At 41.0% G+C, this 25,119-nt stretch overlaps 2 protein-coding genes across 4 annotated transcripts in view; one reads left to right on the plus strand and one right to left on the minus strand.

The window, feature by feature from the left end:
- The first annotated feature begins 423 nt into the window (after positions 1-423).
- CABCOCO1 (ciliary associated calcium binding coiled-coil 1) overlaps positions 424-25,119 on the plus strand; it is a 129,269-nt gene continuing 104,573 nt past the window's right edge. For both annotated transcript variants that reach the window (XM_085064236.1, XM_085064237.1), the window contains exon 1: positions 424-564. In XM_085064236.1, coding sequence (XP_084920362.1) covers positions 499-564 — 66 coding nt within the window. In that variant the 5' untranslated portion in view covers positions 424-498. The remainder of the gene's footprint in view (positions 565-25,119) is intronic.
- On the minus strand, positions 7,662-24,650 carry TMEM26 (transmembrane protein 26). 2 transcript variants are annotated; one of them, XM_085064229.1, is made up of 7 exons: positions 24,283-24,650; positions 24,035-24,250; positions 20,912-20,990; positions 15,451-15,564; positions 14,749-14,969; positions 13,641-13,717; positions 7,662-11,401 (listed from the first exon to the last, which is right to left on the minus strand). In XM_085064229.1, exons 1-7 carry the CDS (start codon positions 24,480-24,482, stop codon positions 10,986-10,988), a joined length of 1,323 nt encoding a protein of 440 aa, XP_084920355.1. In that variant the 5' UTR covers positions 24,483-24,650; the 3' UTR covers positions 7,662-10,985. The 2 variants fall into 2 exon arrangements, with proteins under 2 accessions (XP_084920355.1, XP_084920354.1); XM_085064228.1 differs by having other exon boundaries at positions 24,035-24,632.

A 25,119-nucleotide genomic window follows, 5' to 3' on the forward strand; every position in this document is an offset into this window, starting at 1 on the left:
TGAATAGACCTGGTCCACTTAAACCAGAAAAGAATCCAACCACTGCTGTTTGTCCTTCCTGGGATGCTTTCCAGATGCAGGCAAATCTGAAGAGCTTTCTGCTGTTTTGTTCTGTTATGCACTGGACACAGATAGCCTTGGATAATCTTTCTGTCATATTGTGGGAGTCAGTAACAGAGAAAAGAGAGCTTCAAGTCACTGACGATCCACTAAATGCAAGCCTTGTTGTTCAACAGTTAAGTATAGAAACAGTTTCCTGATCTGGCTCTTTCCAGTTAGGGTTATGTGACTTGTCATTCATCAGGCAGTTAGACAACTCAGCTGAGTTGCTGCAGCAACACACAGCGCCTCCTTTCCCCTGCCTCTGCTGCTTGGTTTTCTGCTGAATTTAATCAACCGCCACCAGGTGAGCCCCGGGAGCTGCCAAGGAGGAAGGGAGGGACTTAGTGAACTGGCAGCTGGCAGGGTATAAACTTCCTGTTGCAGGTGGGGAGTTAGATGATGTTAGGTGCTTATGTGTCTGTATGTATGGCTGGGCTCTTAGATGTGGACTGCTCTGACATGGTAAGAACATTTTCTATTATCTTGTGTTGATAATGAAGTTGTGAATTTAGAAGCTGGTTATTTGGAAAAGTTTTCCTATGCCTTTGGTAAAGGCAGACTCAGGAAGATGCTAATCATAACACATATAGTCCCACAGTATGAAGAAGGGAAGACCAAGGAGTGTTCACCATTTGCTAAGTTGGCTGATTTAGGAGGATTCACTTGTATCTTGAAGGCACTAGAGAGGAAGGTAACCCCTTCTAATGGGCCTATGTCCTTTTTGAGTCTGTCCTGAAGGATTATCAGCAGATTTCCTGTTTACAGGACAATTGAAAGTAAGAGTATCATAATTACAAGTGATGAATCCTACCTGTCTTTTGCAACATGGAAGGTGTGTGGTGTGAAGGGGTGTATGTTATTCCACAGCTTTGCAAAATTGTGTCAAAGTTATTACAGGAAGCATTTAATTATGGTAACACTGGGGTTAACCAAGATCTCTGCCTGCTTCAGAGTAAGGTGTGAATGAATGCCCTGTTTCTAACTCAGTACCCTTCTGCTCTCCCTGCCCTCACAGTGCCTGTGGCCTCATTGTAATAGTTTTGTGTATAAGCAAAGTACTTCCAGACAACATTTAATTTTATCTGAAATGTTACTATGTTTTTGAAGGAGACATGGTCCCTCACTGTGTCCTTGAAATGTGCAGGCAGAGGGTTTAGCTGCTTGTTTTTGTGTGTAGCTGAGTGGACCTCCCTGTGGTGATGTCCCTTCTTCCATGTTCATGTGACTATTTGCTTCTGCTAACAAAGCAGTATCTCCAGTTACAGTAGCACTGCATTCCACCGGGACAAGGGTGCTTGTGCAGCATCTTCTGTTCCCTTTAATTAGTGTTCCCAACTGCAGAGAGATGCAGTGGGGTTTACTCACTTTTATTTTCAGGTTTTTTGTTGTTTGAGACTTACCATCCAGAAATGTAGTAACAGGGGATCCTTGTCCATACAAGCTCCTTGCAACCAAGCTGTGTAGGAGCCAGGGGGTGAAAGTAATCCTGCAGGGAAAAGAAGAAAGGTGGAATGAAGAGAATTAACTACTCTTGCTGCCACTATGACTCAGTGAAGGACTTTTAAAATTTTTTTTAAACCTGTTTTCTTTTTTAAACACTTGTACAGTGCAAGATCCTACTTTCCATTAAACTGTTAAGAGTGACTCATCCTAGGATAAATCATTCCATGCTCTAATTTGCATGTAGTGTTTAATATTGTCTTTGCTTCTGCTTAGACCTGTGATCTTGCAAGGTGCTTAGGATAGCTATGTTGCTAACTCCTCACCACACTGTGAAACTGTGGGTTATCTCTTGTGTGGTTGGGTTGTTAATTGCTAGTCTGCTTTCCTTTTTCTAGAGAGTGTGAGGGCAGTATAAATCTGAGGTACGGAAATAGTGTGACCAGAAGCAAGTGTTTCTGATAGCAACAAAGTTACCAGAAAAGAGCCTGAAGTCTAAATAGGACATTACACAATAGAAATTAGATAATGGGAGTGTAAAATACTAAAAGTAAGTGAGTAAAGAGCTCATGGTGTTTTATAACCACAGGACATGTTTTATGCTCTGTCTTGAAGATCCAAGAGTGGTTGATATGCTTCAGACCTTTTCTTTTAAGACCAAACCATTCTGTAGAGAAAATACTGCTTTTTCTAGTTCCTAGTAGGCACCAGTTTTCTCAGTGAAGTACAATGAAGTTGCTTTTCTAAACAGGTTTGGTTTTGATGCAATGTGAATAGTTGGTGTTATGGCACATTTGCTGAAACCGCAGTGACAGGCCCTTTAAATAGCAAAATGGAAATTTGCTGAAGTTCGTTATTGGAAACACTTCTATGGAAAAGCCACTTCTCAAGAAGTAGCTTAGATTTGTAGTCAGTTCCTACTGAGTTTCCTTACAGGCCACGTGTTTTTCCATTTTCACTGCTTTAAAGAGAATCTTGGCTGCGGAGCTGGTTAAAGGACAACTTGCTTTAATGAAGCTCTGTCTAGGATGAGCAGTATGGAGGTAGACACAAAAACATCTGGTGCAAATTAAAATGTCATCAGCTGAATATTTCTTTAAAGGAGATATCAAATTAAGAGGCTTCATATAAGCTATTCCATCTACAGACACAGACCTTTAAAACACAACCCTTAAAATTTCTTGGAAGAAATAATAAAAATCTTCCTTTGTATGTTCTTCCTAATTTAAAAAGGATATTATTTCTCATACTCAGCTAATGACTGAAGGAAAAGACTGTAAATTCTGAACTGTGATATTGATAGCTGTGTTACATGGTATTTTCTGAGGAATTGCTCTGGGGTTTTAAGGACCTCAGTACACTTCTGAGAGGTGAGAATAAAGACTTTTCCAAGTCTAGTTTTATGATGTTGACTGTCTCTAGGCCAGTCTACTTCTTGTGTTTCATGCCCTCTTTCTGCAGTGGAAAAAGTGAGGTAGCTGGCCCTTTTTAATAAGGAAGTAGGCTTGAAATCATCTGATGGGTGTGCTGTTGAGGTAACAGTCGGGAGAAAACAAAGAGCCCTTTTAAACACCCTTCTTGTCCAGTTGTGAATCCTTTCCAGAGTCCTAGAAAACTGCATCTAGACACAATCCCAATTTCAAGTGGCTGAAGGTTGGCTCCTGTGATACATAAGCTGCAGGCAGAGTATGAAGGTTTAGTGTCTTCTCCAGAAGCAGCCCAGCCTCTTAGCATGCTCCTTCATAACAGTTTGTGTAGGGTAAACTCACTTAGGTTAAGGCAAGCTGGTAGGTTCAGGCAACCCCTCTAACAGTGTTTCCTTTGTGCAGTGCTAGAAATTTGGATTTCTGTTGGCATGTTTCTGTTACCTCAGTGTTTGTTTGGCATGTGATAGACAACTTATCACTTAACTTACCAGCCTTCACAAGATTTGCCTAAGTTTATCATCTTTTGATGTAGGGTCCCTTTTCATTCAATTCTTCTCAGATTTCAAAGGCATGGTCCCAGTTCAAAGATCTCTTTTGAACCTACGTGATATTGTGAGTTATACTTACTGCTTCTTTTAATTATAATATACCTGTGAGGTTTTGGGGTATGTCTTTGTTACTATAGTGAAGCCCAGAGCCTTCTGATACAGGAATGAGTGTTTCTTTACTATGTAACTTTAGAGCCAGTAATATTATATGAGTGAAAATACAGTTGCATCTGAATCCTGTGCAACAGAGCCCAGTACCTTTAGTCACATAAGCTTTCAGTTCTCAGCACTGTTCATTTGGAAAAAGAGCATCAAAATCTAAACATCTCTTGAGTGCATATATTTGTCAGCAAGACCCGTTTGTAACTCATTAGCGTATGTGTATGGGTTCTAGAAATAGTGGGGATTTCAAAGTATCTTTGGGCTCCACATTTGTGTGTGCCTGTTTCTCCCACATGAAGTTGTACACATGTTAATTTACCCAGGCTTCTCTCCCAGCCATGTTTTTTGACAGGTTTTTGCTACAATCATTGGTCCATCTTCAGCAGTTGTGATGAGCTTTAATTTGTCTCCTTATGCAGTCTTGGTATGTCTCCCTGTCTGAGCTCTGGAAGGGAACTGCCTTCCTCTGTAGTGTTTAGGTTTTTCCTCAGCATTTGTCACTTCCCATTTGTTCTATTACCTGAAAAATTATAGCATCTTGAAGAGGTGTAGGGGGAAAATTAAAACTGCAAAATATAAGGTGATGCAATTGTGATAAATATTTTATGGGAGGCATATGTATTTTCTCCATGCATTTCATAAAGATGATTGAGATAATTATTTTCAAACCTTTAGAAGAACCCTGTGCTTCTATTGCAGTATTCTGTATTTTGAGAGTCAAGTTTTATGCTTGTTCTCTGTTTAAGTGTCAGCACTCCCTACAGGGTTATGGAGTGTTGTGCTCTAAGGGAATACATCCATTGTAATCAAGCTACTGCAGTGTATTGCTATCCTCTGAAAGCAATATTAGTGTGAATTGATGGTGGTATAAGGGAAACTACTCTCTAGCCCCATTAGTTTAAACTTGGAGGAAGATAATCAAAAGGAAATGCAGTAGTGAAATCTTAGTTTCATTATACATGATTTCAAATAAAGATCTGCAAAATTGCTGCTTGAGTTGTTTGAATGTTTGTGGATTGCTCTAACCTGGCATTTATTATTGTCACTTAAGAATTCCCAAGACATCCTTATAACAACCACTACATTTTAACTCATTTTATTCTTCTCACCTTGTCCCTCTCACTTTTCTCAAGCTTACACACTGTACTGCAACACTGTAAAAGGTGAAAAAATTTACATAAGAGAGTGGCAAGTGTATTTGTCCTTCTAGAACATACTCTACTGCAGCACAAGTACCTTGTAGTGTAGAAATTGCCATAGTAACTACTCATTTCTTATTGATTAGATGGATAAAAATTCTTACAATATACAAGCAGAGTAACTTGCTGGCATATGGCTTCAGGCTACCCCTGTGGCAAATCTTACTTACGCATTCTCTCCTTTTTCTGCATGTAAGAGGGTTTTTTAATGAATTAGTATTCCTTGGATTAGGCCACAAAATATTTTTTTTCTTTTTTGCCACAATGGTGGTTAAATTTTAAGTTATACTCAATATGCAGCTCCGAAGGCAGAATGTTAACTTGTATTGGTTTTTTACTGGATTAGGACAACTAGATTTCATCTCCATAGAAATCTGGATGGAGAAAGAAGAAAGCAATCTCCCAGGGTGAGGGAGAACTCTAACTGCTTCAGAGAAGACCTCTAATGAGTAAAATAGAGTATTTTAGTTTGGCAGTTGTGATAAATCTTTTTGGAAAATGCTTTTTAAATGTTCTAATTTGGTTGCCTGAGAAAATGAGCCCTGGTTTTATGTTTCTCTAGTAATACTACAGACATAGCTCTGCTCTTCAGCAGTGGCATTGTGAATGCTTACTGAAAGCAGGATTAGGCCTGCAGTGACTTATAGTGTCTGACAGCTGTCTTGGTTCATGTGCTGTGGTTGCTGAGCATACTATTGTCTCTTGCAATCCTGAAAGATGCTCCAACAAGGCTTCTACCAAGTTTGTTGTGAAAGACAAGCTTTTTGTGAGTTCTATCAGGGGACTGAAATTCTGAAGCAGTTAGGCAACTTGTCAGATAAAATTAAGCCCAACACATTCTTCAAATGTGAAGCATCAGTTTATTCAGAACAATATAAAATGAAAGAACTGCATCACTCAGCCAGTTTTTTACATGGTAAATCTCGTCTAATGTTCTTCTGGAGTCTTCTGTGAGGCCTAGGTATTAGTTGTGATTATACTTGTTCTGTATGATTATTTTAGGATAATATTAGTTAGATGTAAAGCAGACTGAAGATTCCTGAACAGTTTTTTTTCAGTTCTTCCAAGCTGCTATTACAGATGCTACTTGTGCAGACCTGCTTTACTTGGCTTAGAGGCCTTTCCTGTCTCCCCAAATTAGAAATGTTGGGTTAGGGCATCACTTTTATATTGTACTACCCTTCACTCTGTTATCTTTACCTACAGCCTGACAGTCTCATTTCAAACTTTGTACGACCTTATGATAGTTTGAAAGAGATAATAGTCCATAGGGCTACAGGAAATGATGCTGCTGTTTCAATAAACTAGCCCTTCACAGAGACACTACTCAGGAAAAGATCCTTCTCCCTCTAGTAGGCTACAAACAAATGGAGGAAACGCTTTGGCAGCTGTAGATAGCTTTCATCTTTAACAGGAAGAAATAGGCTTGGCTTTTCTTAATCTTTGGCCTGGATTCTTGTGTGCTTTTGTAAAGACTTTCACAGGCAGCAGTGGGAGGTGCAGTGTTTAGCATGTTTTGTCTGTGTGCTGAGATCTGGAAGGTGGGCCCAGAAAGCAGATGGAAATGTGGATGAGCAAAGAGCAGTATGCAGAGAGTGAGGTAAGGGTTTAGTTGACAAATCAAGGGATTTTTATAGTTACATTGCTTTCACTCCCACCCCTTTTGCCTAATCTGAAGGGAAAAGACACAGCCCAAATGAGACCAAATTAGGAACAGTTTGCATAGAGGATTCTAGGGGCACCTTCAAGACAGACTTGATCACAGGAATTTCTGTCCTAGCAGCTTGCTAGAGATATTGGAGTGGAGCTGGATGTAGAGAACCCTTCCCTTGCTGGCTCTGAAGGGTCAGGGAGGATTTTTAGAACATAACTCATGTGTGGTTATCTCAGTCATTGGCATCTGTTCCATTAGGGGTCTGTACTGCTGTATTTCCCTGCTGGTGCAATAACCAATCTTGGGCAAACATCTCTGCTACTTTTGACACTGTGACCCATTTTTATTGCCTCACCATTACAGATTAGGAATGATCTGTTTTCTTTCCTCTCACAAGGAAGGAGAGACTTCATTCCCAGTATAACAGTGTGGAAAATTTAATCCCAGGACAGAGGGCCAAGGACTCTCCAACCTGCTGATTTCAAAGCTTGCCTATTTTCTATTGACACAGCATCAAAGAAACAGCCTTGTGCTGGTGTTAGGTTCTAATGCTCTCCTAAAACACTTTCCTTTTGGGGGGAAAATGATGATTGGGTACATTTCATTCAACTGAGGAAATCTGCGTGGAAGGAATATGTTCCAGGGAACTTAATTTTATTTTTTCTTAAATTGGAATATTGTTCAGAGTATGGTATGCTTAGTATTTAAGTTTCAAGATATTTGTAATGCTTAGGTATTTTTTGGAAGTGTTTTAGACACATCTGCAGAGTGTTCTTATTGGCAGTCTCACAGATTGTTACAGAAATAAAAGCTGTATATTTGGCATTGCCAGGTGTGGGGGGGCGGGTATCTAAATGCATGTATATATTTGTGTGTGTATTTAAAATGCCTCCTGTGTGCAGATATTTAACACATCCTCATGGGGACTGTGCTGTGACTTGCATATTTGGAGGCAAAGACTCTGATAAAGAAGAATCTATCCAGAATAGAGTGGAATTAGCTGCAGTTGCTGTGGGTGTTCAAAGCAATGGCAGCAGTCAGAATCTGGCCTAAGTAATTAACTTACGAAGCATGGAAAGGAAAAGCAGCATGTGGAAGATATAATTAATAGGAACATATAACAGTCAGCTCTCACATAATAAATTGGCAGCTATGCCTGAGGTAACTGCCTTTTATTTGCAAAATGCTGTTGGAATTTTTTTTAAGTAATTGCACATTTTCTTCCATTTCCACATGGTCACAGAGAACGTAGTACAGTACAAATACCAACAGGAATGCAATAAAATCATCACTGTTTGTTGTTTTTCCTGCTCAAGGCTATGATCTTATTTGAGCCAATGTCCAAAGGAAAGGAGGAATACATTTTAGTTCAGGAAAAGACAAGTGGTAAAACATTTTAGTGATGTTTAATATGGAATAATCTAAAAGGACAAGGCAGGAACAACCAGAATAAATAACAGTAAATGGCCAGATATCTATTTGCAGAACAGATTTAGTAATGTGTTCTCCTGACTCAAGTAAATAATGGTTAAGATAAATGTTCTGAAATTCTTCCATTTTGGTGGCTTGAATTTTTCCCATCTGAAAGTTTACTGCAGCTTTTCCTGCAGAGCAAGCATGACATCTTTGGGTACACCACAGATGCTGGCAGATCTTCCAGGGACCCCGTTCTACCCCTTGCCTGGTGCAGAGCTCTGGAAGGCTGTGGCATGGCACAAGGGCTCCCCAGAGCCAGCAGCTGCTTCAGCTGCCTCCAACAGCCTGCTGCAAAACACAGAGCTGCAGTCCTGCTCCAAACATGTGCAAAAGGAAACTGAGGAAGGCTTGCAACTGGGGTTTGCTGCTCTGCCCAAAACATATATGTTACTGGACTTGTTAATTGCCATTTCCAGACTCCTCAGTGAAGTAGAGGGAGCTGCATGTTACTCCTGCTGCTATCTGGCATGTGTGATGCCCCTCTGTACCCAAGTGGGAATTTATACTACTGCTTTGTCAGTCTGGGTTTTCTTTTGGTTTTAAGCAATCTGATTGCCATCACTGCAATAGCGGGAAGGAAAAGAGAAGTTCAAATCTATTCTATTGTAAGCATGAAGAGGATCTAGCCTATTTTGGGAATGAATGAAGATGGGATCTAGTAGTAACCACCTAACACTGAAGTGAGTTCTTCTCACCGTAAATCTGATTAGAAGCTTTACTGCTGTTTAAAATTGAACAGCCTGAAGACCAGGAAATAGAATCCTCTGTGAAATATTCCTGCTGTAACCAGTCTGTGTACTGCTGACCCCAGGGGATCTTGCATTTGCTGCGGGCTGAGTCTCGTAGGCAGCTTGTTGCTGAACAAAGACTTAAAATAGACAGCGAGTTTAAAAAAAGTACATCCTGCAATTTTTGTGCTGATGAATTTAGAATGATGTTCTAGCAAGCTCAGTATGCTCCAAATTAATTAGCAGTGATCCTTTTAACAGGATAATTACTATATCAGCAAGTGGTAAAACCAAAATTAATGTGAGGAGTCCCGGCTTGCATCCACAAGGAAGAGCTGTGTTGTGGTTCTACCAACTGATTCTAAATTCATCCCAGTGTGAAAGGTTTTAGACAGCATGGCTCATCATCAGAACTGTCACTTTTTTACCTTTACACTTGAATTAAAATCCTAGATGAAGTTGCATTCCATTCTCCATATGTCTACCTCACAACACCATGGCAAGTAGAGATTGGCTTTTTATAATTTCTGCTGGAAAAAGGCCCAAAATAAGAAGAGAAGGTGTTGCACATTATTACTAATGTGGTAGAATGAATGGTGGAAAGGGCTATGAAGTATCTGATACTTCCTTATGGCTGTGCATTTTCTTCTTTCACAATGGAAGGGTCTTATCCTGCACAGAACAGTAAGAACTCACAAATATAAACACACGTTCACAACTTTGGTGTTTGGGCTTTTTAAACAGGCTCATCTTTCAAAGAATAAATGTCATTGCTTATCAGGCTGTGGATAAATAAGTATATGACTGCTGCAATGGTGGTAGAAACACTTTTATTCATTTTTGAAACCAAATTCTGTTTTTAGATAGCTGAGGCTTTAGAAAATAAGGTTTAATTGGGTGTTTTTATACAGGAAATCACCTTAATTAGGTCAATTTATAGGCTTTTTGCTCTCTTTCAGAATGGATGCAGGAATCGGTAAAAGCACCTGCCATTTTGTATGACAATATAATTTTTAGGCAGACTTTCAAAAATCATTTATCTTACTTTCAGCCTCTCTAAGCTGTGTCCAGACAAAGCAATGGTCTTAACACTGATCTCAAGTGTGCTCCTGGGAGAAACTGGGGCCTATGTTGTTCACTCCAAATGTGAAAGTAGCAAGTTACTAATTATTATTCTTTAAAATGGATCTTGACACTCACCAGACCAGACAATCTCTCAGGTTATTTCATGGGACCTTGTGGTGCTTTATAAGTCATGGAGTGCATGCCTGAATCCTTTAGCTTGGATTGCCTTGAGCAGCAGTGCTATCTTCTTTCTAGAGAGATTGTATGCCTGGGTCAGGCCACTTTTAAAAATCATACAGGACAGAGATATTTGAAAAACCATCTCAACTGTAAGAACAGCAAAATCAAGAGGAAAAAAAGTATTTACAAGTATTTTGGTGAGGTTTTGTCCATGTGTGTTCTGTGCGTGTGTATTCTAACTGGTAGAAATAGAAAGGCAAGGAACTCTTTAGAAAATGCATCTAGCAAATGCAGTTGCCTTCTAAGGATCTGGGGGGCTGCTTTTTTCTTTTTGTTAAGGTTTAGGTTATTCAGACCATGAAGGTCATGAGAGTCTTTTGTGTGCAGTTTCATGGTGTTGCATAGTCCTTAACTGAATCCAGGCGAAGATGAGGTAACATCTGAAGAAGTTTTTCTTAAATTTCTGGAATGAACAATGTTCCCATGTCACAGTAACAGCAGAAATGTCATCTCTCTCCACTTGCATGCCTGCACAGTTGTTGTGGCTGAAGTTCCTGGTGTGCATGGTGAGCATATTGTTCATCACACTGCAGTTATATTCCAACCATTCTAGTAGAGCTCAATGCTTTTGTGCTTCTCATAAAGGACAGGCTTGTCCCTCTGCTTGAATGCATGCAAGTACATAGGTCAGCACAGTGCCACCAATGGTAATAACCAATCTGCTTAGTGCTCCCAACCTTTCTTTTTACTACAAACTATGGCTACAAAATCCCTCTGAATAATATAGTATGGAACTAGTCAAAACCCACCATATAAATGGATTAAAAAGAAAGTCCCATTTCTATGAATTTGCTTGCAAAATTTCCCCTACAATTTAGAAGAAATTAATGTTCTCTTGATGGAAAAGATTACTTAGGCACCCAGGGTGTATTTTATCACAGAAACAGGCAAAGCCCTTCTGAAGAAGCTGTGGGAAATGCAACCTCTTCCAAGTCAGGAACTGCTCAATGATCTTCTGATGGAGCTTGGGATTCCTCTTTTGGAGGAAAAGCAACAAACTCTTTCATTTCATTCTCTTGGTGACCAGTAGCATGAGCATGAGCCTCATAAGGCTCACATGGGCAGCAGCAGACTTCTCCTTTCCTGCTCTTCTGCAGAACGGTAGCACGGAAGTCTAACGTTATCACTGCCAGACGATACAACTGCAGAGTCACAACCAGAATATTCTTAGCTGTAAAAAATACCAGCATCTGATTGAATATTCTGAAGTGGCCCATCAGGATTGAACGCACAATGAAGAAGGGGCCATCCTGTATGAAAAGGCTGACCCCAATGTTCCAGAGTTCCGCGCTGTACCTGCACAGCAGCAGGCTGGGAATCCGCCTGGCTGATCCACTTGGTTTGCAGCCAATATGCTGTACTGGAAGTAAAACAGTTAGGTTAAAACACCTTTGTGAAGTGGAGCCAGGGTTGGCCTAAAGGGCACTCACAATACAGGGTACCCTGGATTACAAATGCATTCAACTGTGAACTATGCAACATACAGCATATCCAATTTCTGGGATGTTTTTCAGCAAAACACACTAAACACATCTGAGGCATTTATGTGGTCTGGAGAACAGGACTAAAAACCATTTCCCCTGTTGTATCTCTCAAACATACCAGTATTTACACACTTCTAAAACAAGAAGCAGAAATAAATCACCTAATGATTCCTCACAATGTCCCCAGACTTTTAAGTGAATCAACATGCTGGGACTAGTATGCATTTTTAAGGAAAAAACAGCTGTGCTGAATAGGAATAGCCAGTGCTGTAGCACTTCGAATAAACTTTCCATCTGTTCCAAACTAAGACCTTGCTTCTAAAAGATTCACCAGATAGCCATTGCCTTTTTCATGTGCCATGGTAAGAATAAGTCCTGTCAGTGCCAGGCAATATTGAGCATTATGTGGTTTCTGTTTGCTGTGTAAGACTTGAGGTCCAGTTACTTGTTCTTAGGCTTGTGGGTATCAATTGCACATAACTGTTGCAACCTGCATGCATTGGCTCCCTTGGCTGTAAAGGTGGTGGTAGTACCCAGAGAGGGACCATTGCAAGGGTTTGTGGGGGTAAATATAGCTGCCTCTTACGAAAATACACAAAGCCTAATGAACCTGTCTCTTGGACAGGGAGATTTCATTGGGTTAAAAAACATTTCTACTTGTGATGCAGTAGCAACCCCCAAACACTGCAACCTGCCAAAAGAATTCTATTGTTCGAGTCAGTGCTGGGGTGAGGGGAGAAATAGATGAGACTCAAATGGAAAATGACTTGTAAAATGTAGAAATTTGCTGAATCCATTAGGCAAAGCTTCAGCAGCAGCTAATTTTTTAATATGCTTCTGTGCCATTTCTGTTTAACAGTCCTAACTGCACTGCTGTAGTCTAATCATAAGTGCCTAAAAATTTCTTTTACGTCATGTTTGAGTGAGTAAACATTCTGATGCTTGAACAAAAAGTACTAACTATGCAACTGTATAGAATTGCCTAAAATAAACTGTACCCATAGTAATTTCAGGAAAACGTGTGTTCAGTAATTCAATTTTTAACTAGTAAATGTAATTAAATAAATGGAAAAGCAACACCAAGGGGAAAAAAATGAACAGATTGTTTAAGTGCTATTTGAATTTATTTGGGTGATGGTGATGTGTATAGGATGTTTTTTGTTTGGCTGGTTGAGATTTTTTTAAACCTGAATGCAGTGCATCTTTAATAGAATCTATTTTACTGGTGGCAGGAATTTTAGCTATGATAAATCTGAAATGTGATTGCATCAGATTCTTTAGGAGGTGAGCTGCTGAGCTGACATGCTGAAATATTTTCATAAATTCACTGTTGAAAACAAAGCCTAGCTCTGTCCATGAAGAAAAGACTAATGAATAAAATAATAAAACAATATTCCAGGAATTTTTAATTTATTATTTTAGTCAGTGTGTCAGCCTAGAAATCTATTTTGTATAAAATGCTAGTGAGGACAGTGCATCCTTGGATTGCTACAGTTATAAACTTGTAGTGATTGGAGGCCAAAATGGTTGGAACAGATGATGATCCAGACAGCTTTCGTTGTTCTTCTTGGGCATGGAGAAGCCCATTCTACCCAGGGACAAATACAGCCCTGAGCTGGCTGAATAACTGGGCCTTTTAGATTAAGATAAGGGTGTATAGTCCCAACATCATATGGTCCTTTAGGTTTCCTGTGACTAGGTAATTTCTCCTGTGATAATGTCCCTATGAACCAATTGTGGTTCACAATTGCCTGTCTCTCTGCAGGGTTTACTAACCCACCCAAATTCAGGCCAGAATATAATAGACCAGATCTAACTTGATAGCTCACATAGTTAAGTTTAAGGCAGTAACAGGAAACTGGAGCAATACAATAGTGCAATCCTTTTTTTCCTTTTCCTGAAAGTAGAGCTCTATCAGAGAGATCAGAGATTAACCCGAAACAAGTGTTTACTCAAAAGAAACCAGAATGAGCTTTCTTCAAAAGCTGTCATGATGTAAATTCCTCTCCACCAGAAGTCCTTGGTATAGCCTGTAGTGTGTGCAGAGCCACAAGATGTACCAGCAAAAATGTAAGAACATTTTTTCACTTTTCTTGTCTATGTGCAAGTACTAACCTGCAAGATCAAGTGGAAACTGTAACATACTCCAGGTCCATACAGCAAGAATTGCATTTATGAGAGCGTAATTCTTCCTGTGGGAGGGGAAAAGTGATAACAATGAAGATGCGGTTTCCTTATGTGATAACAAAAATGCTTCTGTAGTGCCTGGAATGTCATTTGAAGGGTGGTTGAGTGAAGCAGTGATTGATTGATGTGTGCTTTTGAGATGCACCACTAAGGAAAACAGAGGTATCTTTTCATATGGAATTTTTGCTGTTCAGGCTTCCGTGTTCCAGCTGTGTAATTACACTAAATATCTGAAGCAAATGTTGTACTAATAAGCATATGGGAATAGACTCTGTGGCTCAGAGGGAATATCTTTACTCTTGTAGTGATTACACATTCCTTACAAGCCTGAAGCTTCTCTGCCAAGTGGGAAGGACTCTTTTCCTGCTCTGAAAGCATTGCTATGATATTTTAAAAAATAAAATAACATTTGTTTGAGAGGATGAACCTCTTCTGTGACTCTTTATGACGGATGCTCACTGCTCATCTCTCAGCACTGTGAGGGGGAGGTGAGCTTACTTTCTCTGGGAGAGATCACAATGTTGAAAATTCACACCAGACTGTGCTGTTCCCTTTCTTCCTGTCTTTGAACGCTTTGTCATTCTACCACGAAGTACATATGAGATAACCAAAGCAGCAACTTAGATAATGAATCACTTAGGCCAGCTCTAGTTGCTCCCTCACCAGTCCGAAACAATTCATTAAGCTGAAGGAGGCTTACTGTGTATCCAGTGTCTCAGCTCCTGTAGCTGTAAGAACTGATGCTGCTTGGCAGTTATGCTGCTTGTTTGGCTCTCTGAACCCTTTTATTGTGATGATGTGACACGCTTCTCTGCTGGCGACACATGAGTAATCCCTAACAAAACTCATTGGACTTAGGCCTTTCACAGAAGGAGAGGCAAGAGCAGGCAAACAGAGCCCTTGAACATACCCTTTTCTGTGGGAAACGTAGTTCCATAGTTTTCTGTGGGAAACACAATTCCACCAGTCTGAACACTGCACATTGCACAAATATCTTGCACTGTGCAAGTTATTTACGTCAGCAAGCAATCCTTACCGAACATCCTCAATGTCCAAGGTTTCACTAGCAAATTCAAGTATATCTGCTGCTGTTCCCACAAACATGAGAAGCAGCTGAGACAGTTGATCCCGGGTGATTTCAACTCCGATGGGGAGAAGCCATCTCCCAACTACTAGTAGCAGTAGAAAAGTCTGGTGGAGGGCCAATGTCCATACAGTCTCACAGATTGTGGAAAGCTGATTGACAAAGACTTTAGCCTGTTTAAAAGACAATAATAATATACTGAAACTTCAGGAGACTGAAGTTATAGGTACCTTCAGAGACCATATTTGTCCTTGAGCCTGCCTTTATTCTCTTCCACATTGTATGAGAGCAAATTTCCATCTGGCAGGCCTACTTTGAAAAAGGCACAAACTTCGGATAATGAATATCAAGTCTTTGTGTACTAGTACCCTATTCTCATTTTTCAGCATAGCATTATCCTTTGCAGAATCATTACCCAGACACTTTCTAAATCCAGTTACTTAGATTTTCAAGAGAATAGTGGAGCATACACAGAGACTTTTCTTGGCAACAATAGTTATTATGCAGCATGCTGTATTTGTACAATGTTGTTTTCTGAAACTATATATATAAATTTTACATGTTTTAGGAGGTTTTTTTGTTTTACTCACTATGCAAGGTGCTTATCTCTATTTATCATAAGATCTCTACTAGAAATAGGAAAAGGTGTCCCACCGTCTGAATGATGTGGTGATCTGTTCCCTCACTTCCATGACTGTTGTCTCTCGATTGATTGAAGTCTTGGTTGCTGATATTCACCTGAACTGCCCCAGGCTCATTGCCACAGTACTGTTGTGAACAAAAACATGACATGTGTATAAATATCCCACACAGGGAGCAGATGTGCTCTGTGGCTGAGAGTGTCCTGTTTTGTTCAACTGTGAAAGGCATTCAGTGTTTGCAAAGGTCCTCCCTCTGAATGTAATTCCCCTGTTCTTCAGAAGGGAGAAATTCTTATGAGGACAAGAGTAATGTGTTGGTAGGTCCCTGAGAAAGTACGAGATTGTACTGCAGAAGAGGATGCAAATTCAAAGGCCAACAGAGTGGGTGACAGCTCTGTGCTGTAAAGTCTGCACCGTTTCAATGTGATCTGCTTGCAGCTCTCCTGAACTGACTACTGGGTTCCCTACATGGTCTCTCTGGCTAAAACAGTCAAATAAGGCAAAAATTGGTTGTGATCAGTCTGATGTGTTATGTTCATGGTCAGACCCTATACTCAAACTTGTTCTCAAAGTATCTGCTTCTCTGTCCTACTGTACAGAAAAAGTCACTTTCCTGAAAATGCTACTGTTTCATTTTTCTGTATGACTTCCCTCAAGGCTGAAAACAAGTAGGGATAGGATATTTGAGTTGTATTCTCCACCACTCCTGCCCCTGCTGTGCCTTATTTTGTAAGGAAATTCATAGGGTGAGAAGTGAAATATGGGAGTATTTAAGAGAGATAGACCTGTATTGTTGCCTATCCCTTCAAAATAGAAAAAAGGGTATTTACTTTCTCCAAGAAACAAACTAGTGATCTGGGAAATTGAGTGTTGTCTAAAAAATACTGTTAGTCCAACTGCAGGAAATGAGTGGTGGGGCTATGTTCTGTCTGTAGCACTGTCCTGCCCTTCTACCTTCACACCCAAGGCTGGCCCAGGAGCAACTGGAGGGCTCCAAAATCTATCTTCATAACAGCCCCTTATCTCTTGCCATTGTAATAAAAAGAGGATAATTAGAAAATCAAACCATGCTGTTACTAAAGACTTCAATTCTGTCCTATTTTTGCCATAGAACTGCAGATGATTTGCATTTCTCCATTGGGCCCCCCACCATTTTATTGCACAGGGATTGATTTTCTGCAACAATTGGAATGTGTTTGAGAGCATGCTGAGTAGCTGTGTTCAGCATAATGCCTGCCAATATAAGGGCAACATTTTCCAGAAAATTTCTGATTATACTTTGATACTTTGTTTGGCCTCTGATAATGTTGTTCAGTATCTGGGTAAATGCTGCCTCTTGTCTGACCTTATGGTGGATGAATTTCCTGTGACTTGAAAAATCTGGAAAAAATGTGAGTGCTTGTTGCTTTTATAGTTGGCGGTAAAGACTCTTAAACTGAATGCTTGTCTTATTTGAACAGTGGGTGTGAGAGTCTTGAAGGATTAACACACAGATGTGGGGAAGATATTTCCATTTAGAATAGCTAAGTCTAAACTTCTGGGCATGGAAACAGTGAGATGGAGTGGCTGGTACACTCTGCCTGGCTACAGCCTTGTAGGGCTAATCTCTGTGGGTCTGCCTTTCAACTAAAGGAGAGAGAGTGAACAGTTTGTTCAGAGAATGTTTTGGAAATGAAATTTAATTGTTGCTCTGGAGAAGTATCTACATCTGTTGCCTATAGAAAAACCCTAAAGTTTATGGAGACCCACCCCCAAGGTCAAAGTCAGGCTTTCTGAGTTACTTCCACAGGCTGTGTGACACAGTCGGCTGAGGAGACCACAACCTAAAAATATTGCATAACTGCCCTAACCACCCCAGAATACTAAGAAGTGAACATCAACAAGTAGCCTGGTTAGGGCAAAGGGATGACTAACTTGTGCAGGAGGAGGAAGGCTGACAGACAGTCTTTGGTTTGTCATTAAGTCTGCATTTAAGCTCACCCCTCTGCCCCCTTGCCTGGTCTAGCATGGTAAGAGGAAAGCAGCCATGAAGCTGTACAGAACTTCACATCCAAGTCTGAGGAGCTGCAGGACTCAGTAGCTTGACTGCTGGAGGAAGAGGAAACCATACCATAGCTTGCAAAGGGGCTCTTTTTCTCTTGTTCTAGTGGCACAAATGTACAGGAAAAACCTCTAAGAAAATTAATTCACATTATTGGTGTCTTTTGTAGCTTCCTTACATGTCAATTTTGTGAGTACTTCCAGGTGAGAAGTGGGTTACCATTTCAGAGCAAGGCTCCATGATCTTGGACTGAATGGCACGCTCAGGGCAAGTCCACAGCTCTTCTCAGTTGCTTGCAGGAAGGAAATGGAAATCTGCATCTGCAAAGCCAGTCATTTAAGTAGGCTCCTGCTTTTTTCATTTAAGTATGTTCATATCTTGTTTGGGTTTGTTCCCCTCTGAATATTTATTAAGTGGTGATTGTGAAGTGATTCACTTAAAAATTTGGAGAAGAGCCTTTATTTTCATCATGTATATGCATGTAAATAGGTCTGTTGGTGCCAGGCATATTTACCTAGCAAGTTATGGATGTGCAGTGACTTAGTGGGAATGTGACAAGGAGAAAGTGAATACTGTTTTACTGTTTAACAAGCATTTGATAAACACTGTTTGCCTTCTTACTGCTGGAGTCCAGTTACTCCTGGGTATTGGCTGGGTACCTAGCTAAATAAAAATGGTTTTGTTTTTGGGTTTTTTTCTGAGCAAAGATAAAACAGGAAGGAGCTGTGCACATTTTATATCAGTTCTAGCTTGGTTTACTTTCTTTTGTTTCTTCTGAGATGAAGTTTACATACCTCTGATTCATGAACCATCTAACCAAAATGGAAATGCTGTTGCATGACATAGTGATGTCCCAGTGTGTAGCCTGCAGAGAAGCTCACTGCCACTGCATGGGGGACACCTGAAACACCAAACTAATTCAGCCAATTTCTTTTTGCATCTTTCGCACAATCTTTTATTATCAAATAAAACTGAGGTTAGGTAAAACTTTTCATAATGGGGCCAGCATTGGGGTGTAAAATGGACACTTGAATATTAGGGTGGAGTACCCTCAACCCTGTTAATGTGCACAGAGGCTGTCAGGCTGAGAATATTTTGGAGGAGTCTAGCCCTTCCCTGGAGCAGGCCCTCTGCCAAGCAACAGGTGCCTGGCTTGCTGTCTGGGATTTGCTGCAAACAGTGTGGCTGTCACTATGAAACACATGTGATGTCAGAAATTCAAAGCACTCTGACTGCTTCATTTTGCTCATACAGGAAAGCTGAAATGTAGAGTGGGAAGAAAAGATTGCCCAAGCAGTTTTCCAAATTGAGGAATATAATGGGTATGGAAAGGAAGAAATGGTGAAAGATGTAAGATCACTTTGAAGAGTTCATTATGCTATAATTTTAGCTGGTAAGAGAATACCACCTCAGAATGAGGCTGAGGGAATGGACAGTAATATTCACTATATCCTCAAAATGTTCATGTTAAGGTGGTGAAAAATAATTACAAGGTTTACCAAGTATCTGTCTTATTCCTGACTGGAAGCCTGCATTGACTTTAGCCCTGGTAGTCAGGTAAGCTCTGCAAAAGGTGATCAGTTACTGCTTTCTGTGGCACTGGCACACCAGGCATTCGAGAAGGTAACAGAGGTCCTGTATATTATTAAGAAAGAACATTTGAGTTTAATGGATTAAATAGTTTCACTTTTCTTGACAGCAATGTTTTCTCTCTGTAGAGTTCAATTGACTTTATCATCTCTCCCAAACATATATTTCATCCCAAATACTTTACCGCAAAGCAGTAGTTTCTATGCAATCACTATTTCACTCTTGATATATGAATGGTATTACTTATGTCCAGTTCTGCAGTACACAGAGAGGCAGAATTGCCTCTGCCTTCTGGAAGAGAGACTGTCTATTAGCACCTGCTTTAAATAACAGCACTGACACGAGCAGCTGATGCTTCCTGGTAAAGATTCAATACCAGATCAAAGTTCTATTGCCTAAAAGACAACACACTGTTTTCACAGTGTATATATTAAAAGTGTGGATCTGATGACTGTGCAATTACCCATTCTGTTAGCATTTAAATAATGAAAATCCCAGGAATACTTCAGTATTGAGAATAGTACTAGTCTGGGTGCTGTGTTTGAGATTAATTGTTAGGAGAGCTGCTCCCCTTCTGGAGGTATTGTTTTTGAATCTGTTAGATTGTGTGTTTCCAGAACTCTCTATCCTATCTCTCCAGGTATAAACTAAGCTGTTAACTTGATATACTCCCTCTTTAATTCACAGTAGCAGTATATCAATAAGAACAAAGTATACCATGTTCTAACATCATTTTGGGAAATAAACTGCTGCCTTTGACTACAGAATTAGCCTATTTCTTGGACCAGATTTAACTATGACAAATGTTCTCAATATCCACATTACCTGTCTGTGACTGTTTAAGGAGATTTGGGAAAACAAGAAGACAATAAATTCCTGCTGCTGTATTTAGAAAAAGCCTCAGGCACTTTCAGTGTAAACACAATTTTGAATATTTGATTATGCTTCTGTGGGCTCTAACAATGTTTCAAAGGGGAAAATGAGGCACTAGGTCGTCTTAGTCTAATTTATGTATTTTCTTCTGTTACTTTTTGTTCTTGTTCCAATCGGAACCTCTACTGCTGTGGGTGTAAGGCACTGCATATGTGCAAATGCTGGGACAGACAAAATTTCCTTTTCACTTTACCTGGAAGTGCTATAGGGACTTGAAATTAGCCTGCATGAGGAGGTGGTTGACTCAGTGAGAGATGTTGGGCTAAGCGGCTTTGGTCTGGCCCTAACTGACCCCAGAACATTTCCCCTTTAAAATGTTACCATGTGTTTTAGTCCTGAATTGGAATCCAGACACCCCACCTCCTAGATTACTATGCAGCACAAAGAAAGGAAGGATATAAACCTTGACAGACTTATTACCAGATGTGGTATCAATCTGTGAGTGTTCTCCCATGTGGCAGCAAACATGAGGTGACCTGAGTTTAAGACCCCTTTCATTGATACCTGTCTCAATTTTTACTTGCTTGGAGTTGTGGTATTTGCTTTTAAGCACTGTGAAACTCACTTTATTTTTCAAAGGCCTCTAAAGCAATGCAGTTATTTTACCCTACTAAGCAAGATTCATACTGGTAACCTGGAGGTGAAAGGCTGTGTTTTTCAACTTCTAGTCCTCAACTCCCCAGGTAAATACAAATAAATGGTCTCATTTTTAACTAGGAAAGAGCTTCATTATGTGATAATTAGGAAGTGCACAATAGTCATAACATAGCTGTAGGTAGACTGGGGTACCCACCAATATGAAAGTGAGAACTGGAACAAGACTTGGCAGACTTCTGTCTGCATGCCCAAAGCCAACCCATCAAATAATGCAGCAATTTCAGACTAGTCCATCTTGTCCAATAATAAATACCTGAGTCCCATGATGAATTTCTAGTAGCCATAGGGATGGTACTATGCAAATCAGATATAAAAATATTGCTGGTGAAAACCTGTGAAGGAAAAGAAAAGATATGTCGGTATTATGACACATCATAAATACTTTTTAATGTAGATAATGTTCACCTATATGGTCTCTTGTGCCTCTGCCATATGGGATATTAAGAAATAGGGTAACTGCAAATAAGAATTGCTATTTTTGCTGCATGGCCTGTGCTATGTCAGTATTATAAAGAATAGGTTTATCTGTACATCCATCTAAGGTCATATATGGAAGTTTATTAAAAATCTCTTTTGAAGAACTAACCAAAAGAATTTCACTGTTTGTATTTCTATCACAGCATTCTCTGTACTTAAAAAGCCTCTAGCTAACATGCTCTTTCTGATTTCATGACGAGTGAATGAATACTTTGAATCACTTCACTGAGTGATGCTGAAATAAAGGCTTTTGCTCCCAATCCTGTGCATTGACACAGGAAAGGTACAAATAGCATCAGTTTGCCTAAAACAAGCATTGCATCAGTAAGAGATCTTCTAGTTGCAGGCTGGGCACTTAAAATGGGTTTATGAAAATGGGTCTTGGCCTTGTTTTCCCATTTGTCCTGGCAGTTGTAGAATTTCTTATTTCTTCTCTCCCTGCCAGTTTCTGTACAACCTGTGTTGATGAAGTTTTTTCTTCAGCTTTTTAGCTAGATTTATTCAGAAGTAATGGAGAGGTTTTATGGCTCCCTCTGCAAGTAGTGATTCTTGTGAGAGTAGCTGATGTTTTCTTGTTAAGCAGATGACATTTGATTGGGGTGGGGTTTTTTGGCAATTCTGTCCTTTTGGAGTAGGAATGAGGTGTGATGCCACAAATGTTCCATCTATCTCTGCCACAGTATGGAGTGGGCATTGCTGCAATGCCCCAGGACCGGGCAGTGGAGACAAACTCGGGACATTTGCTTGGTTCCTTCTATCCTGCTGCTGGCACCTTTGCAGTGCTTCTAAGTATGCAACTGCAGCAACATTTTGTGTCAAATGTTGCTGCATTTACCGTTTGTTCCTATGTTGAATGTATCCTTTTTTGGTAATCATTACTTTTTCAGAAGAGATTATTGAGGAAAAGAAAGTCCTGCTGCTCTGGGAAATTACTGGCTTGCTGAACTGCTCTGGGTTGCTGAACTGCTCTGAAATGTTTCAAACAACCCCCTGTAAGATAGTCTGGGTTTAGGTTTTCATAGTGGGGTTTTTTGTTGTTTTTCAGGGTTGAGGGGGTGTTGTTTGTTTTGGCTGTGGGGTTTTTTGTTGTTTCTTAAAAAAAGAAAAAAAGTTAGTGATTCTGTGGGTTTTTAGCCTGGTTATTTTGGGAGAGAACACACCTCTCATTTGAATGGAAGAACTAACATTTTACAGTATTTCCTGTAGGACTTGAGCACATGAAAAATCTATCCAGCTGGCAGGTTAGCAATACTGAGCTAATGATACGAGATCAGGCCAAGAGACTTTAGGGGCTTTAATCCTGCCTGTCTTTCAGAAGAGGCAACCTAGAAGTATTACATGGCCAGGCTCTCAAGAAGACTTTTTCTGCACATGTGCCATTTAATGTTTGTGCTGGTGTAGTAAGTACCAGTCCTCTGTCAATAATGAACAGAGAATATGGGGGTGTTGGATGCAGGAGTCCTGCTGCAGAGTCTGCTCCTTGCTTGGATCGGTGACTGTTTGTGGAGGTGTTTCTTGAAATGCTGATGATGCCTGTTCTGAATGTGACTGTTTTCCACTGGAGCAGAAAATTATCCTGATGTAAATAGATGCTGGCCATTTGTCTACAGTTCACACCTATAAATATACTTTAATTTTGCTGCTGAAAGTGCTGGACCACATCCATTTTCAAAATCTTCTAGATAAAGTTAGCCCAGTCTTCTGTGTATTCATCTAACATGGACCTGCTTTCAGTATCTATTTTTGTTTGGATTTTTCAAAAGCTGCCATTGCAAGTGTTCCTTCATGAAGATTCTGCTGTTGCCTCCTCTCCCAAGTGAATTGGGTCTGTTCCATCTGCCTGTCTTATAACTGCATTTGGGGCTCTGCTGTTGTTCAATTTTCCAGTGTCCCAGACTTTATCACTGCTTTTATTACATTCAAATTTAGAGTATGGAACACTTGTGTGAATTCTCACACAACACTACTTCTGTTATAATGACTTTCACAGGTTGCAATGGGCAGGATTTTAAGAATATGGAAATACTCTGGGGCTCTTCAGTCCTGGATTTGTCTCAGGCCCTGCCTGCAGTTTGAATTTTAGCAATAAAAGGTCCTGGTGAAATCCTGACAATTAGTTACATGACTGCTTCCTTTTCACAGAGCATTTTGTTTTGGCTGCCTGAGTGCTGATGAGCTGTAGATGACAGCAGCAATTCTTTAGATGCATGTAAAACCCCATGTGCTTGGGCAAGCTCTGGGATGACTAACCTTTTTGTTCATTTTTCGGGCAGCCTTTCACGCATGAAAGTTCCCCTCTGGAACAGTCTCTCAAATCCAAATATTTAAGCCACTCTTGCTGTATCAAAAGAGTGGCTACTGCTAGGTTTTTTTACTTTTTACCGAGTTGAGGTTCCTGCACCGGCATGGTGTTAGCACTGTTGCATGGAGGGGAGAAGGGGAATACAGTCCCAGGGAAGGAGGTTTAACCCAGGGCACGGCAGGACGGAGTGTGAGATGCAGGGCATTTGCAGGGTTCCTCCGCAGCCCTGTATCCCTCAAGCGCTCAGCCCTGACCCGCAGCGGTTCAGGAGGTGCCCCGGTGCCCCAGCCCGCTGCAGCCGCAGCCCCACAGCATCCACCTCCTGCCTGCAGCCAGAGACACAAGCAACCACACAGAGTGGCTCCTGCCTGGTCTGATGTCCAACTGCCCCTCCTGAAAGCCCTCTGTTTGGCAGGGGACTAGCCAAACTCTACCAGCTTTCCATGCCTGTCTCCCAGGAGCAGCCGGGGAGCAAACGCGATGCCTGCACGCCCGGCAGAGCCGGGGCCGGGCAGTCCCTGCTCTCGGGGAGCAGCTTCGCGTCGACAGCAAAGTACATGCAAATAAGCAAGCGGGGCTCCGGCGGAATACGCTCACCATTTGTAGCCTCTGCCTTGTTTAAACTTGAGGGTGAGCCCTGTCTCCAGGCACAGGAGAAGATTGAGCAGCGCCAGCAGCCAGTACTTGGGTTCTTTCTTCACGGCAGTCACTCTCCAGACCCCGATGAGGGAGTGCAACACGAAGAGCAGGCGAGTGACCAGGGCATTGAGCAGCACCATCAGCTCCATGCCGGAGCAGCCCCGTCCCTGCGCCCTGCACCGCGGGGGCCTGGCGCTTTCAGCGGCCCTGGCGCTTTCAGCAGCCCTGGCAAGTTACCTTGGGAGTCACCGGCAAGCCTGCGCCCCGCCGGCACACGGATCTCTTCTCCTCTTCCATCTCCACAAAGGGGCCCATTATAACAAAAAAGAAACACCATCGCCCCTCCCCCAGACTTCCTGAAAACTTTTTGAAGGGAAGAAAAAAAAAAAAAAAGACACGCTTCCATGCTGTAGTGGTTTGCAGGCTCGGAACAGCCCTGGCCGGCCCAAGGCAGGGGTGGGGAGAGTTGTTTCTGTCCCCTCTATCATCGGCTCAAGGACCAAGCACGGGGAGGTTTTCCCTCCCGCCCAGTTACCATCACTCTGCAGCCCCTCTTGCTGTTCTTGCCTCGTACACAATGCAAGGCACGTTTTTAATTTGAGTCATTTTTGCCGAAAGTTCCACTTCATTACTACGAGTGCAAGCCAAACCCCTCTTTCTGCTCCCCCTGAAAGAGAATTCATATTTGGGAGCTTTTAAAATCGTTTTTTTAACGTTGCAATATAGAAAGCAGATACTGTATGCTAACTTAAATACTGAAGCCCCTTGTGCAGCAGAAGTCAGCAACAGAAATTTAGTCAAACCACTCTATTGTATGATATAAACCCTGCATCAGGACAAAGAAGCAGGCCAGGTGCAGCACTCCAGGAACAGGGATCAAATCTGGGCTAACACTGATATTACTGAATTGGTCAAGAGAGGCATATACAAAAAATGCACAAAAGTTTGACTGTTAAGTCAGTTATCTCTAGATTGAGTTTTGTATCCTCTGGGAACAGTGTATGAAGTACACGGTATGTTTTAAATTTTCCTTAATGCTTCTC

Source organism: Lichenostomus cassidix, chromosome 6 (assembly GCF_008360975.1).
Source record: "Lichenostomus cassidix isolate B80296 chromosome 6, HeHo_3.0, whole genome shotgun sequence".
NCBI classification, from domain to species: domain Eukaryota; kingdom Metazoa; phylum Chordata; class Aves; order Passeriformes; family Meliphagidae; genus Lichenostomus; species Lichenostomus cassidix.

What these genes read in the sequence shown, in the direction of transcription:
- TMEM26 (XM_085064229.1), bottom strand. Translation starts at nt 24,482, where the DNA reads ATGGAAGCGTGTCTTTTTTTTTTTTTTTCTTCCCTTCAAAAAGTTTTC. An exon ending in GGGCTGCTGAAAGCGCCAGG is followed by an intron (nt 24,251 to 24,282) that starts GCCGCTGAAAGC and finishes CCCGCGGTGCAG; the next exon opens with GGCGCAGGGACGGGGCTGCT. An exon ending in CAAGGCAGAGGCTACAAATG is followed by an intron (nt 20,991 to 24,034) that starts GTGAGCGTATTC and finishes TTTCCTTCACAG; the next exon opens with GTTTTCACCAGCAATATTTT.